The sequence below is a fragment of the Amblyomma maculatum genome, chromosome 1 (genome assembly GCF_055883805.1).
Source record: "Amblyomma maculatum isolate TAMU_Amacu chromosome 1, ASM5588380v1, whole genome shotgun sequence".
Lineage (NCBI taxonomy): Eukaryota > Metazoa > Arthropoda > Arachnida > Ixodida > Ixodidae > Amblyomma > Amblyomma maculatum.
Genome location: NC_139344.1, coordinates 252,380,988 through 252,396,500, shown reverse-complemented (window position 1 = coordinate 252,396,500; position 15,513 = coordinate 252,380,988). Strand labels below are relative to the sequence as shown.

Here is a 15,513-nt window from a genome sequence, read left to right as displayed (position 1 = left end):
CAGTCCGTCGTGTCATTAATCGAGATCGCCTTTCGTGGAAGAAGATGCGCACACGCTCTTCTTTAAAGGCCATATGTTCTAGGAAAAACGACACGAGCAGGCAATGAGCATGCGCAGGACGCTACTGGAAAAGGGCTACGTGGCATACATCCCGCAGTTTCGTCAAAACAGCCACCATCGACTGCACACCCCTCTCATTTAAAGGGTTAGACTCCAAAAGCCGCAGCAACAACCTGCCGACCATTTCTCCTCACGCACGTATCCCATGCAATGACACCTTGAAGGCTAAATTGAAACAAAAATCGACTATTTTTTTTTTTATTTTTTTCGCGGCATGAAATGTTCACTTTTCCTGAAGACTCAATGTCTCACTTGCGTGCGAAAAAAAAATAATTACGTTTTCAAAACGAGGTGATGACCAGCCATGCGCCATTTTACATTCACGTGCAACGTTGCATCTCTTATTACAGCAAACACTGCGGAACATTTCCACGTTTGAAGGGATTGACAGTCTTCCCCTTGTAACAAAAACACTTCCTAGCTTTTACTTTATATTATATGTCATTTGCCTGAAACACGCTGTTTACTCACTGTTGCATTACTGCAGCGCAACACCAGCTCTGATTCTGGCGTGGGATAGTTTTAAGGCGAAAGCCTCTCTTGGCTCATGGTGAAAATCTCGCGTACGCGAGATCTGTTCGCGAGATTCTGCGAGATGTGTTCTTGTCGAGCGTTCCTGCCATCTTCAAGGCAATGTAGGGGCCTCGACGACGAGCGACACCGTACGGCCAATCCCACACTCGCAGGAGCACTGCAACGAACGCGTGCCAAGGGAAGGAAGTTTGCACTTGCTAGCATAAGCTATACAAGGGGCGCGCGATGTACCGTGTGCAGCAGCAACGCTGATCAGGTTTTCGCATTTCTCCAATGCAATCTCTGCAGTGCTCCTCGGAATGACTAACGCCGAGGAGTTGGTTCTAGAAGCACTGATTCTGCTTTAATAGGCCTATGCTGACGATCATGCTGTTCAGTTTTGGCAACGCCGCCCGACAGAGGTTGGCGTTTCAATATGGCAGCTAGCTGTCGTTTTGAACAAGTTACTTATTCGTCAAAACTCGCACTACAAGCAGCGCAAACATGCAAGCTAAGGTGACTTCCTGACCGTGGTTATGAATTCGTTGAGATAGAAGAAATATCGCCATGAGAAAACGCACGCGAACTGGTATTCAATTTTTTTTTTTTTTAGAGCGTGCTGAAAATGGCGTGTTCGCCTTTGGATGGCGGAGATACGCGGATATTCTCATGGCATTTGCTTTTGGGCGCAATGGTTGCCTGAGGCAGACCGGTGATGATCTTGATTTATGGAAAAGGCTACACAATTAGGTAATCATCAAAAAATAGGCCCGAAAATCAAGGAAGCAAGTAACTAAACAATGATTATGGAGGTCTACGAAGACCTTCAACGTGCATTTGTTGAATGCAACTTTGCAATTAAGTGTTTTTTTTTTCTTTACTTCAAACCCAATTTTCTCAAAACAAGTATTTGCAACAAATGACCCTTTTCCTCAGGAACCAGAATTGCAAGAATTATTTTAACCCAGTACCTAAAAATGCAAGGGAGAGTCTACTGAACTAGAATTATTGAAATAGATGCTGCGAACTTTGCAGGGTGCGCACTGGACATTTGCCTTGAAAGCTAGGTCCTTTTTAGTAGAACAAGGAGAGTTGCTTACAATGGTCCACTGCAAGCGACAGCTTTACATTTAGCAGATCGGGAGAAAAAGGGTCACAAATATCTTCTAAAATACATGGGAGGTATAGTGCTTACGTTAGTCTTAGTAAACTTTTGGCGCGGGATTTTCCGTTCGGTAACGTCGCCTAAGCCTGCCTCACCAGCTCCAGAGTTAAATAGCATGAGGCAGTTGTTGCGGGCAAGTTGGTGCACACAGTTAAAAGGGACAACGCAAGACAGGACGGAGTAGAACACAGGTGGATAAATAGCACATTGATCTGACATTCTGACCGTCTAATAAGGCTTTCTTATGAAGTGTAGCGCATATCAGTACCAGGTACGCCATAGAGTTCCGCTGCCTTTCCATCCCATGGTCGCGGGAGCGATCTATTTATACGGTCGTATTTATACGGAGGCGGAATACAAAAATGATCGAGTGCTGCGCGATGTCACCGAACGTAGAGCTCCAGGTAGTCGAAATTGGTCAGGAGCCGTCCACTGCGGCGCCCCCGACTCGCTGAGAACGACGCTTGAAAAATTTTCATAAATGTTTTCGCCTGCTTTGGTCACGGCACAAATGTTTCAAAGGTGCTTGATGCAAATGCGCATAACGGGCAGGTGGTACGTGTCCTGCCAGTCCTGCCTCGAGGCGGACGAAGCACATTTAGATTTGCCGGTAGAATTGAACGCGACAAAGAGACCAGCATGAAATCAGTGAGGGTGCCGTCTGCGGGAAGCCAGGCCATAGCTGGGTCAAAGTGGCAAGGCAATTTCGCGTCAGCCCAGCCACCAGTATTTTGTTTTCCCTAGACATGGACAAATCCCACGCTGTAAAGCCGTTATTCACGTTCCTGTGGATAAATCATCTGTACACCCAAGATGCTCCTGAGGCAACCTGTTCACAGAATGGACTAGGGCGACGGAGACGTGAGGCAGAGTGAGCAAGACGGCTTGCGATACAATGAACGGTAGCTACGCGCGGGACAATTAATTATAGCCGCAGCACGATTGACCTTCGCACCGCTTTCGCAGTATGCTACAAGCCTTGCAATGGGCTCTTTTAGAGTATGCGTATTCAACTTTACGGAGTCAATACTGCTATTTCCGCAGCGTATACAGTGCTTTATCTTTTCCTGGCATTGGCCTAGCTGCATATGCTGCACAAGGTCAGGTACTACCTTGCGATCGGCAACTACTCTTGGACGCTTTGCAGGATGGAAAAATAGCGAAGAAATGTCGCTAACAGATGCTTTAATGCCCCTAGTATTGCTGAAATCTACCTAAAGGGAAACAACTAGGGAGGCTTCATCTAGGGAGGCAATGTGCTAGGGATTCAGCGCGTACAAGCAGCCCTGCGTCCCTAGTTGTTTTTTCGCGCGCCCGGTTCTCGTTGTTGATGCACTGTGGTGTTAGTCCTGACACAGCCTGGAAAGCCATGTAATTATCGACACTGGCTACATTCGCACCAGAAGGTCGTCTACCACGAAAACGCCGGCATGGAATTGAAAGCGATGCTGCATAGACAGACTTTGCGCGTCCAGAGTCGGCACGCCACCACAGGCTGTGTTGTCAAGTTTCTTGTCTTTGCAGTGTTCATAGTGTGCGTGTGATGTGGACATCCGGTGACATGTAGTGACAACAGTTGTGCCTGGATTGGAATTCCTGTGACGAGGGATCACCGACGAGGGAACACCGACGAGGCATGCCTACTTGTTGGCGGTGAGCCCTTCTTTCAAGTAACGTGTACTCTGTGTTCGCCGTTTCGATGTACCAGTAATTGCGTACTAGCGTCATCTGACATGTGCATGTGCAGTTAGTATTTTTAATGATAGGTCCAAATCTTGCAGGCGTGATAAAGCCTGCTTATGACGTTGCAGTGAAAAAACATCGCGCGACCCATCTACTCGCGGACGTCACAATAAAGAATCCTGAACAATCCAATAGCCTTTAACGCCAAAACCGGTGCCGTTTTGTAATCGTTGTGTAATCGTGCCGACGGCGCATCGCGACCGCGGTGTTGTCTCGAGCATCTCGACTTGCTAAGCTTGGTTGTGCGTCCGAATATGTTGTCCGGGAAACAGACTTTCCTCTCTTGTCTGTGCGCACGTTTACACGTGTTTGAAATCTACTTGCAAACGCGCGCGCGGTTGGTCTGCGCCTTGCTCTACCGTTGTAAACATGTCACATGAACAAGATGCAATATTGTGTTTCACGCGTCTCCTTCAGAGCGTAATAAAAATGAAGCGTTAAAAAAAGAACGCCCGAATAATGAAAATGGTCAAACTCGTATTGCATATTACGTGGGGAAGCGTCACAATCTGTGGGCTAGTTAAGGTGAGATACGATGGGGCTAAGCTCAGCAGCCTGTAGCATGCGTCTTTTAACCACGTGAATTAACAAGTCAAATGCCAAGCTTCAGTTTAATTAAGATGCTGGAAGCTGAAAGGTAGGGTTGACTCAAAATAAAGTTTTTTTAATGATAACGTGAGTGAAAAATCACCCCTTGTGTTTAAAATTAATTGCAGTTATTGAATAATCTTCTTGTGTATTACGTAATGCACTGGCAAGAGCAATCCTCACACGTTACAACGTAGCCCTAGGTTATGCTAGGCAGCAAACAGGCATGAAGACCGTTAGTACTAAGCTGTTTTGTATTTTTTTTTTGCCCCATGAACACATCATATGTGCTCTGGTTTATTGTTGATGAAGCAGCATTAAGAAGCATATTTATTAGACGAAGAATACTGTGCTGCAGTATTATTGCGAAAAATGACGTAGCCAGAATGCCAGGAAATAAATTCAGGGGGTGTTATACAATGCCAGTAAGAAAAACAGTGGGCAAGAAAAAGGCCGAAATGAGGAAAAAGGGGGTAATGCAGTGCTCAGAAAATTACAGAAAGGAAAGGGGGGGGGGGTCTGACTCCCCCCTCCTCCCCCTGCCCAGGCTACGTCCCTAATTGGGGTTATTCACATTAAGCCACCATTCACATTTGTTATCCAGGGAGAGAAATAGTGTACCACAGGCACAGTAACTTTTGTGGAGGGCCTGTCTGGCCATGGGTGTGCCTCACAGTATTCTGGCCCACATTCAAGCATACTTGAGGGATTTTAAAGAAGCAGTGGCTCGGCAGATTGCTCTCAATCTTCAGGTTCTTTATCTTCAAGCTGTTACTACAACCAATGACAGCATGGTACAGGATGACTCTGTAGACCATACATGTAGGCCTCATCTCATCTTTGCAACAAGAGGCCATGCACTCCACTTGGACAGCAAGGTGGCGTACACTCTGATGCTAGTGTATAGCCCCATTTAGAAAGCAGTGTGATTCAATCTATAGGAGGTATGCATGTGACGTCATCCGCAATGGGCGCTAGCGGCCTGCACGGCATTCACCATATGCGTGATTGTATGTGCGGGCGCCGCAACCAGCCGCAGTACTCAACTCGTGGTGCGCTTTTCGCATCTTGTGGGAATTTCTGCGTGCGCCAGCGAAAACCGTGTGAGTGAGAGGATACGTACTTACACCCGTGGACTTCGTGGAACAAGATCGTCTCGATAAAATGTTTGACAGTGAGAACATCGGCTCGTACGACTGCGGTAACTTCGTAGTGGTGTGCGGCGTACTACAAGACCACTGCTTCGCGTTGAATTCCCCGAAATCGGGGCCTGCTTATGAAAAAGTGCGTTCTCAAGTTTTGCGACAGGTGAAAAAAATTAAAGTGAACAAATTCATGAAAGCGTTTTAATTTTTTGACAAGGGCGTCGATGGTCCGCGTGCCGTTTTTCGAGGTGAGTAAATTGCAACATGTCTGTTCTTTTAGCTAGCGCTGCCATCTCTGCGACTTGCAAGTTACGTACTACAACTGTATCAATAGTTAGCGTTGCACATCGTGTTGTTTTGAACCTAGGTTCCATGGGTTATGCGCATTTCAAGCAGAGCTACGTTCTCGACACTAAATTTGTAAAAAATGCTCGCTGGGTGTGCTGTTTATGCTGCCAGCATGTGACAATATTTGCTCAACCTTCTGTCACCCAAATCAAGCAACTTCATTGCTTTGTTTTACTGCTGGAACAGCGCCCGTGAAAGTTTTGATCGGCAGTTTGCCGACTACCGCAACTAGAAATGTGCGTTTCGTGGTCATGACAGCTTTGAAATTGGGGCAATTAATAATGTGTTGTCTCTTCTGATAAGTTGCAAGTTGTGTTGCGTGCAGTATAGGGACCGGACAGCTGAACGGGTGGCGCCACCTCTCGGCGCATCGCTCAATCGCTGGAATGCGCGGGCCCCAGCCGGCGCATTGGAGCGTGCTGTTTGTCGTTGGTTTGTATAGAAATTGGAAATCCTAAGGTTTAGATGATGTTGTGCATGAATATATCCTCAAGAGAGCAGAAAGTTGGGCTTGTTGTGTGAATATGTCTAGTGAAACGAAGTCCGGCCAAGTAAGGCTGGCGAAACGTGGATCGTTGTTTGCTGCACTGGCAGCTACGCAAACTCGTCGGACACGCTTTAAGTCGATTCATTTCTACGGGTTTCCACACAAGCATGAGTGGTGGGTGACCTAAGCATAGTTCTTTGAAAGGCAGAGGCACGAATCTATGTATTTGTGTGTGGTCATGGAAAGTGCCGAATTTTTAAAATTCCGCTTGCTACCGGATGATTTGTGCCTTCTGTTCCCCAGGAGTGATGACACGAGAGGCTCGGAGTCGAAGCCGCACTCCATCTGTAGTCACTTTATTGACAATTGGAAATCGAAGAAACCCAACAGCGTAAGTTGCAATGCTAGCATTTCCCCGCCTGTGTACAAGAAAACCCCAGCACGGAAAAAGAAAAGGCAGCTCCACCATCATCGTTCTAGCTGCGTTACGATCTTCAGTGACGGGCAGAGACAATGTTTGTGCAGCTGCTTTCGCTGACATAGTCAAAGGAATGGCTTTCAGTTATCCGGATTCCTTTACGTGCAAATAGAAAACTATCTACATGGTCGTATCCCCTCAACTCATTAGGTATCGAGGTCAGGTATCAGCCCCGCAAGTTCGTGGTACGCTGAGAAAGTAGAACACCTTAGTGAACGAGCCATCAGAGGAATTCACTTGACAATAGAACGCTCCCTTAGTTGTCGGTGGCTTATTTTACAACACACCACATTGTGTGTGTGTTTTTTTTTTTTTCGATTGTATTTAACAGTTTGACAGTATTGGACAATTGCCTTCAAATTTTCAAGGCAGCTGCGGTCAATCGCACTGAACTTCCTGCGCTGAGAGAACGCCTAAATAAGCAAAAGCCAAATACTACCAAGATCTCTCTATCATAGCAGGCGTTCGAAAAAATAGGGCCACTGATAGCAGGAAGTTTAATCTTTTACTTTTCACAACCTCCGCAGCATGTCGATAAAAAGGTATTTAGAGTATAATATTTTCTAAGTCAATTATATGTAGTAGCTCCAACGTGTTCAACAAGAGCATTCATATATGTAAAAATGATGCTGAGGTGATATTACTCATTTGGCTTATATTATGATTAAGTCTGATAGTCTCAAGTCCGGGTTCAGTGAGCTATTGTAGCGTAATTGTGCAGGACGTCCTCGAAGTATATGTGTGTTTGCGTTTCCAACCATAAATAGGATCCTAGTTTTGCCTTGCTTGTTTATTTTTTGCCTTTTACAGCTCTCGTTGCAAGGTTGAAACTGTAATGTAATTTGCCATTATTCTACTCTGAATTGCTTGAGCCTAGATATTACCAGAAAAGACAGGTGCAGCATCTTTTTCATTTTACATGAACGCTTACCATTACAACTACCACTACTACGGCGCCACGGCTACACGGCTCGGCGGTGTTTGATCTTCAGACAGGTTTCGAATAGACCTAATATAAGATGAACGCGCAGTGCAGGCGCAATTCCCGTCTTCGAAGTCGTCTTAACAAGTGCCTAACGAAGGTATTCCTAGCGCATGGTGAAATCACGCGCGCAGCATTTTCGAGTATGCGCCGGGCGGTTTAAAAAAACAAAACAAAAAAACACGCACGCCCTGCCGAGGACGGCCCTTTCCTTTTTCAAGATTTCCCGGTCGAAAAATACTCCTTGCGATTACTCAAAGCAGCTCAAAGCTCTCAAAGCCACACCGCAAAACGATGAGTAGGGACATGCTCAAAAACGCCTCGCAGAACGGAAGCGACTGCGCCGTTCAGCTGCCTCGGCACTCCGCTGCTTCGGCACTCCGCCGCGGGCGGCGCTGTTCCACCGAGGCGACGGTGGCGCCATACAACGGGCGCCCAGTCCCTATGCAGCTGGCTACTTTTGCTGTCGAGCTGTTGCACGGGTGAATGCCTAGCTCCAATACCGGACAGACAGTGTCATGTCCCGGAGCACGAAATACAGCTGCAGACTCCATGCGCACAAAGGGCTCCACAACGAAAAGTGGATGTGGAAGTAATTAACAACATGATAAAACTTTACGGATCCCTTCCAATGTACGGCAGGCACCTGACAGGGAACCTGATACTGCGCGAGCCGACGCTCGCCGATGCCATTGGCGACCTCCAACATGGCGAACGAGGTGTGACGATGCTCGCGCCATCTGGTAGTACAGCCTCAGTGAATACCTCCAATTCATGCTCCTGTGTACGGTAAATATGCTTTGGAATTTTAAACGACAAAGCTTGTTTTCTTCAATTTTCGTGCTAAGTGAAAATCATCCCTTAAAGAGTCTCATAGTATCCAGGATTTTGCTGAAGTCAAAAAATGTTTTATGAAACATATGTCGAATTATGCTCATACATGATGCTGGTGATGGAGATTTTAGCATAACGGGAATAATTATAGTTGAGCACAGCTGAAGAATGACGTGACAGGTGCTTCTCAAAGAGGTCCTTCAGCCAGTGGTGTGACTACTTTCGTGATATCACAGTTAATCTATTAACCTGTGGTTAATCCCTTGCTTCTGCCAGTACCATGAGATGTTAGCCTGATGTCTTAAAGGCAATTAACCAAGACATCATGAGACCATCAGATAATATTGGCTGTATTTGCCTTTCTGTTTCATTCTTTAGTTGTATCCAACAGTAGTGCAGCCATTACTTGGTGCCTGCTGTGCGTGCATACTTAAGGTGTGTGATCAGGTGGGGTGTGTACCTTCCGCTCCGTGTGTGCAGCAGGCATCCAGTAATCCTATATATATGCCTCTGCTAGTATGCCTCCACCATGCAAAAACTCATATGAACCACATGTCCGACAAGAGTTTTTTGTGAAGTGGGCAGCCATCTCTTGACGAGTTTCACAGAGACCAGGATTCCTGTTAAGAACAGCCCAAAGCAGCATGTGGGTTCTGTGTTCATTTATGTGGAGGTTATCCACTAAGCGATCAATAAGAATACTTCCAATGCTACATTTATAATGTAGCGTATCCACCAAAGGCCCTGTGGACTGCATGAAAAAAATTAGCTTCTATTAATTGAGCTTTATGAAAAATCTTGGCCAGCATCAATGAAACAGATGTGCACAGGCTGTTTCCCACTTTCCCACCAGTATTTTCTACAGCTAAAAAATTTGTCTGAAGAAAGGAGAGTGCGCTACTGAGCTCAGTAGTTACAAAAGAAAAAAAAAAGGACATTCTGCACATTACCTGCGTGTGATACACATTTACATATTACGAAATGCATGTGAAGCTGCTGGCTTCTTGTTTGAGGTGGTCATATATTTGCAGGTGAAATTTTGCATATAACAATGAGATAAATATTTATTGCAGTACACAGTCTACTCACTGCGGCATTTTTGCAAAAAAAAAGATTGATTGCATTTGAAGCTGTTACAGTAATCTCTCAGTGAGTGTAAAGTAGTGCTGAGCCGACAAAGTGGTCATTGTCCATTGTAAAATTTAGATAATTATTATCTCCAGTAGATGTAGAAGACCTCTTGTCAGCAAAAGTGGTAATAGGCAGTTCCATGAGGAAGACCTTGTGTAAGTTTGGGTGCAATTTTGAGTCGCAGTGAGTGAGGGCATCAGGTGCTGTGCAGGGGCAGAGACTCAACTGCACTGCACCCTACTCAGTCTACCAAAGGAAAAGTACATCTAGACATGAGTACCAAGCTCTTTTGCTTCACTCATGTAGTCACCATACGCATGTGGTGCAGTAGCAGGAATGGTTGCATGAAATTTTTCAGTTGTGATTTGTGAGTTCCAAACCGTTGCTGCTCTAAAGGGAAACCAGTAATGGCTATGTACACATTTCTTCGGTCATTTGTGCCGGGACGTTACTGGGGTGATTTTGGCAGGCAGCAGTCCATCAGGTGGTAACCTCTACATCCATTCTAGGAAAAAAAGCAGCGCACCTGCACAAACACGAGGGAGGAAGAGACGAGACACAGTGCTGACTAACAACTGATAATTTTATTCACAGTGCCTCAGCTTAAGTACAACTAGCCACTTGTGAACACCAGAAAGGAAAAAACACAGGGGAAAACAAGGCAATAAAATCTACGATGATACAAGAAACTCTTATTCTTTTCTTGATATGGCGATGGACGGTGTGCTAACGCATGCCAGTCCTAGCTTCGCAATCTCTGAAGCCTCAATGAGCTCTCTTGTGACCGTATCTTTGTGATAGGCTACAACATTACACTTTTCGACCTGCGGATGACAAGCACAATCACAGCAATGAATCCCAATATTGCAATCAGCATTTTTTACATTATTGCAGTGTTCCCCTCAGCCTGTCGTTAAGACAACGACTAGTTTGGCTAACATTGTAGTTGCCACAAGACAGAGGGATAGAGTGGACAATGTTGCCTTTGCAGGGTACGAACTTGTTATGGTGCTTCTTCATGCAGACAGCGACAGTTTTTACATGCTTTTCCAGTCCTGTTTACATGTGCGCACATGCTACCCAAACGCAGCGGAGCCGAAAATACGTCCACTCCTAATGTTTTGCAATCTTCATTAAATTGTGAGACACGGCGTGAAGGTACAGAATAACTGCAACATTTGTTTTACTCCTAGGAGAGGAAGTACCACATTTCAACTTTTTTTAACATCCTCTCAGCTACAGAGGCAAGAAGATTGATGGGATAACCAGAAACACTGAGCCTGTCAGCCTGGTTTGAAAAACTATGACCAATCATATGCAAACACGATTTCTTGAGGGCATTGTTGAAGCAGGACGCCGTAAGGCCTCGTTTTACAAGTTTAGAGTGGCTGGAACAGTACGGAAGTAATGGCTTTTCTCCCCTAGGTTTGAAGGACCAGCACACATGTAAGCAGTGAAATAAAGAGTCAAGTCAAGGAACTTGGTGCAATCATTAACAGGTGCCTCATGAGTAATAACAAATGTCTGAAGGACTTCACAGAAAACAGAACAGATTGAATTAACTTCTGTGTCAAAAACTGTAAGGTCACATTCAATTAAAATCAAGTAATCATCAACAAAACGGAAAACTTTAGTGACGGAACTCTGGAAACAATCTAAGTTTTCTATCATGCATCGCTAAAAATAAGTCACTGAGCAATGGTGCGATGCACGCTCCTATGCAGATGTATTCTTTTTGTATGAAAATGCGGTTATCCGATTCTGCATAGGTGGATTCAAGATAGATATGCAGTAAGTTTAAAAAGTTATTCACGGAGAGGCCTGGAAGCATTCTGGAAAACTACAGCTTCGTGACTGTCAATTGTGTCACTGATGCAAGTCATAAGTTTGTCATGAGGAATTGAGTAATACAAATATTTTACATCAATGGAAAAAGCACGCAACCGCTTGTCTTGATTATCCTTCAGTGAATAAATTTTTAAACTTACTGCATACCTATTTTGAATCCACCTATGCAGAATGGGATGACCGCATTTTCATACAAAAAGAAGACATCTGCATAGGAGCGTGCATCGCACCATTGCTCAATGACTTGTTTTTAGTGATGCATGATAGAAAACTTGAAGATTGTTTCCAGAGTTCTCACGTCACAAAAGCTTTTCGTTTTGTTGATTACTTAAACTTAATTGAATGTGACCGTACAGTTTTTGACATAGTAGTTAATTCAGTTCTGTTTTCTCTTAAGTCCTTTAGCCATTTGTCATTACTCATAAGGTACCTGTTAATGATTGCATCAAGTTACATTTACATGATTTGATTCTTTATTTCACTGCTTAACATGTGTGCTGGTATTTCGAACCTAGGGGAGGAAAGCCATTACTTCAGTACTGTTCCAGCCACCCTAAACCTGTAAAATGAAGCATTGTGGCATCCTGCTTCAACAATGCCCTCAAGAAATCGAGTTTGCATACGATTGGTCATAGTTTTTCAAAACCAAGCTGACAGGCTCAGTGCTTCTGGTTATCCCATCAATCTTCTCGCCTCTGTAGCTGAGGGGATGTTAAAAAAGTTGAAATGTGGTACTTCCTCTCTTAGGAGTAAAACAAATGTGGCAGTTATTCCGTACCTTCACGCCGTGTCTCACAAAACATCGGGAGTGGACATTGCATTTTCGGCTCCGTTGCATTTGAGTAGCATGTGCGCACGTGTAAATGGACCAGAAAAGCATGTAAAAACTGTCACTGTCTCCATGAAGAAGCACCGTAACAAGTTTGTATCCTGCAAAGGCAACATTGTCCACTCTGTCCGTCTGTTCTGTGGCAACTACTATGCTGGCCAAGCTAGTCTTCTTAACGACAGGCTGAGGGAACACTGCAATAATGTAAAAAATGCTGATTGCAATATTGGGATTCATTGCCGTGATTGTGCTTGTCAGCCGCAGATCGAAAAGTATAAAGTTGTAGCCAATCACAAAGATACGGTCACAAGGAGCTCATTGAGGCTTCAGAAATTGCGAAGCTAGGTCTGGCATGCGTTAGCACATTATCCATTGCCATATCAAGAAAAGAACAAGAGTTTCTTGTATCATCGTAGATTTTATTGTCTTGTTTTCTCCTGTGTTTTAGTGCGTAGCACTACTAGCCGCAAACACGGATTTCGCCGATGTCTGTCCAAAGCCACTCACTCTCTCTCTTCGTGAACATCAAGTAGAGAAAGAGAAGGTGGCGGCGCGTACGTCGCGCGGCTCAGCATTGAGGAGGTGGAGCGGCCGCACAGCAGCAGCAAAAGCCATGCTCTCTCTCTTTTTGTCCATCCATCTCTCAGTGAACTTGAAGTGGAGGAAGGGAAAGTGGCGACGCCCGCATCACGCGACTTAACAGTGAGGATGCGGAGCAGCCACATAGATGCACCCAGTGAGAGAGGGGCGTGTCTGTTGCGGGCGTGGCCATGCCGGCCGTCACTGGGCAGTGTTGCATAATTGTGTGTTACTTCAGAGTGAGCAGTCGTGGGTCGCTCGCGCATCCTTAACTTCGGCATCTCTCCCTTCGCATCAGTGCAGTCGCTCCTCAGCCTTCCCGAACAGCAGACGTTCACGCGCAGTGCTTTCTGGATCTCGGCTTCGAGCTGCTCGCCACGTCGTGAAGCAGCTTGTGCTCACCTCCGCGCCTTAACTGGCGCTCGCCTTCAAGTGTGTTTCCCTCTCTTTTCTCCCCCTGTGATCCCACCTCAGACCTTTCGGCCGCAGAGCAGTGCATTGTAAAGGGGTACATTGTGCCTGTTTTCGCTCATTTCTGAAGATGGTGTGAGGAAAGCTGAAGACGCGGCTGCGCCGTGCGTTTTCTTCGCGCCGAAGTGGATAAAGCCGAGCCGTCTGGCACTGCGAAGGAGGTTCGCCGTGCTCGACGTGTTGAAGTACAACGGTTACGAAGGCAGTGGGATCAGGAGTCTGCTGATTCTGATATTGCACTATACGGTGAAAGAATCTAGAAGCACACAGAAGGAGGAAACGTGCCGAGCATGCTCAGGAAACTGCTCAAGACAGTGAGCGTCGTCATGAAACGGATGCCGAAGCAAAGAGGAACAAACGTGCGGTAGAAACTCCAGGACAACAGGCTGCGCGACTGAAAGTGATGGAAAGGTATAGCAGGGATAAGCAGTGCTACGCACCTACTTCGCATTTGATTAACTATGCGAATAGGCCATAATTCTTTTTCCTCTCTGGTGTTCACAAGTGGCTAATTGTACTTAAACTAAGGCACTGTGAATAAAATTATTAGTTGTTAGTCAGCACTGTGTCACGTCTCTTCCTCCCTCGTGTTTGTGCAGGTGCGCTGCTTTTTTCCTAGAATGTCGTACCAACTCACCCATCAGTCTATGCTTTTGCTCTACATCCAGTGTTGTGACCATCTCCGTAGCATTATCAAAATCTTTAAAAAAGATTCTTCACAATAAGTGTGGTCATTCTGGATGTAATCCTGAACTACATAGACTTAATGTACAGTAGCAGTAATGTTTGCACCTTCCTTGAGAAGGGTAAAATAAATGCGAGAACATTCTCTGCAACATGCAACCTGACAAGAAATGCTGGCGGCAGCACTGCTGGCAGCAAATTGCTAACTTGAACGAAGCCTTCTTTTTGACCTGGTTTCTTCCAACATGGTAACAATATACTCAGAATCATGAAAGAAAGCAGTGCATCACATGGTCAAATCCACCAGCATCTTTTGGTCAAGAATAACAGATGAAGTGCAGCGCTGAAGGTGTATTCAGAACTGACTCACGTCCACCTGGCATGGCGTGGCCTGGCGAAACCAGCCTTGCTTAGGAACATGCGCTTAGGAACAGAAGCAGTTGAAATTGTTTGCTTTGTCAAAGTATTCAGAGTAGTATTTTCAAGGCACCTTACATGGAATGACCACATAGATTATAGCCAGTCTAAAGTTGTGTCAGTTGTTGGACAAGCAAAAGTTAAAAAAAAATGTCTAAGAAGGGGAAATGTGACATAAGGAAAAATATCTTGTTCCAGTACTATGCACATAATCATGCACTTGATCATTATTCTACACTGTACCCAAACTATTAAATAAATTACATGCTGTTCGATTTGATCCAGTTAAGGAATGCGACCAACAAATGCTTTTTTGCCTTGAGCACCTGTCTTGATTCAAATATTGTTTCAGGCTTGAAATTTTCAGTACTGCTCCTATGATTGTCCAAATTGCTGATGCGGTGGACTTTTGTTCCCATGTCATGCACTGTCACACCTCTTCCGTCCGCTGCAGGGTATTTTAGAGCTCTGCTAGCATTCTTCAAGGTGGAGTTATTTCAGTGGGCACACTCTATGCTATATCAGCAAATAGTGTGCAGGTTGGAAATGACTGATCATTCTGTTATAGCAATCGGGATGTGCTATTGTTGGTTTGGTTTATAAGGTTTAAAGTTCCGAAGCGATTCAGATTACGGAGCCTCCAGAGAGCTCCGAATAATTATTTACACATTATATGGAGGTCGAGGCAAATCTGTGCCGGGCATGTGCTAAATTGTTTTCTAACGGCTATTGCACGCTACGTGTGGATATTGAGATCCGCCGTGGTGGCCCAATGAATGCTCGGCTAGTGAGCTGGAATACACGAGTTCGAACCATGAGGCGTCCCTGATAGGCTGAGTTGGACGTTAAACCCCACATAGCTGCCAATATTGCCTTCTTGCTGGGTAAAGCTCTGAACGCAGCGCGCATTCAAGATGCGAAAGCGAGCCAGCAAGGATTTTTCGAACACAACATGAAAACAACACAGAGAATATAACAGAAAACGCTTCAGCTGCGCGGGATGGCATGTAAAGAACATACTAACTTTCGCTAGGCAACGCGTGATAAGAGTTTGATCGCCGAAGCGCGCGCCGCCTTATCTGTTAACATCATGGTCGGGGCTGTACGCGGCTCGCCTCCGTTGTGATCAGTGGAGATTATGCATGTATACC

General features: G+C 45.3%; 1 protein-coding gene across 5 annotated transcripts in view; it reads left to right on the top strand.

The window, feature by feature from the left end:
• Positions 1 to 3,061: 3,061 nt before the first annotated feature.
• The window catches only part of LOC146206224 (aurora kinase-like), an 880,154-nt gene continuing 867,702 nt past the window's right edge, over positions 3,062 to 15,513 (top strand). For 4 of the 5 annotated variants that reach the window (XM_084590847.1, XM_084590848.1, XM_084590852.1 and 1 more), the window contains exon 1: positions 3,062 to 3,451. In XM_084590847.1, coding sequence (XP_084446973.1) covers positions 3,435 to 3,451 — 17 coding nt within the window. In that variant the 5' untranslated portion in view covers positions 3,062 to 3,434. The remainder of the gene's footprint in view (positions 3,452 to 15,513) is intronic. The other variant, XR_014704406.1, reaches the window with a different exon arrangement.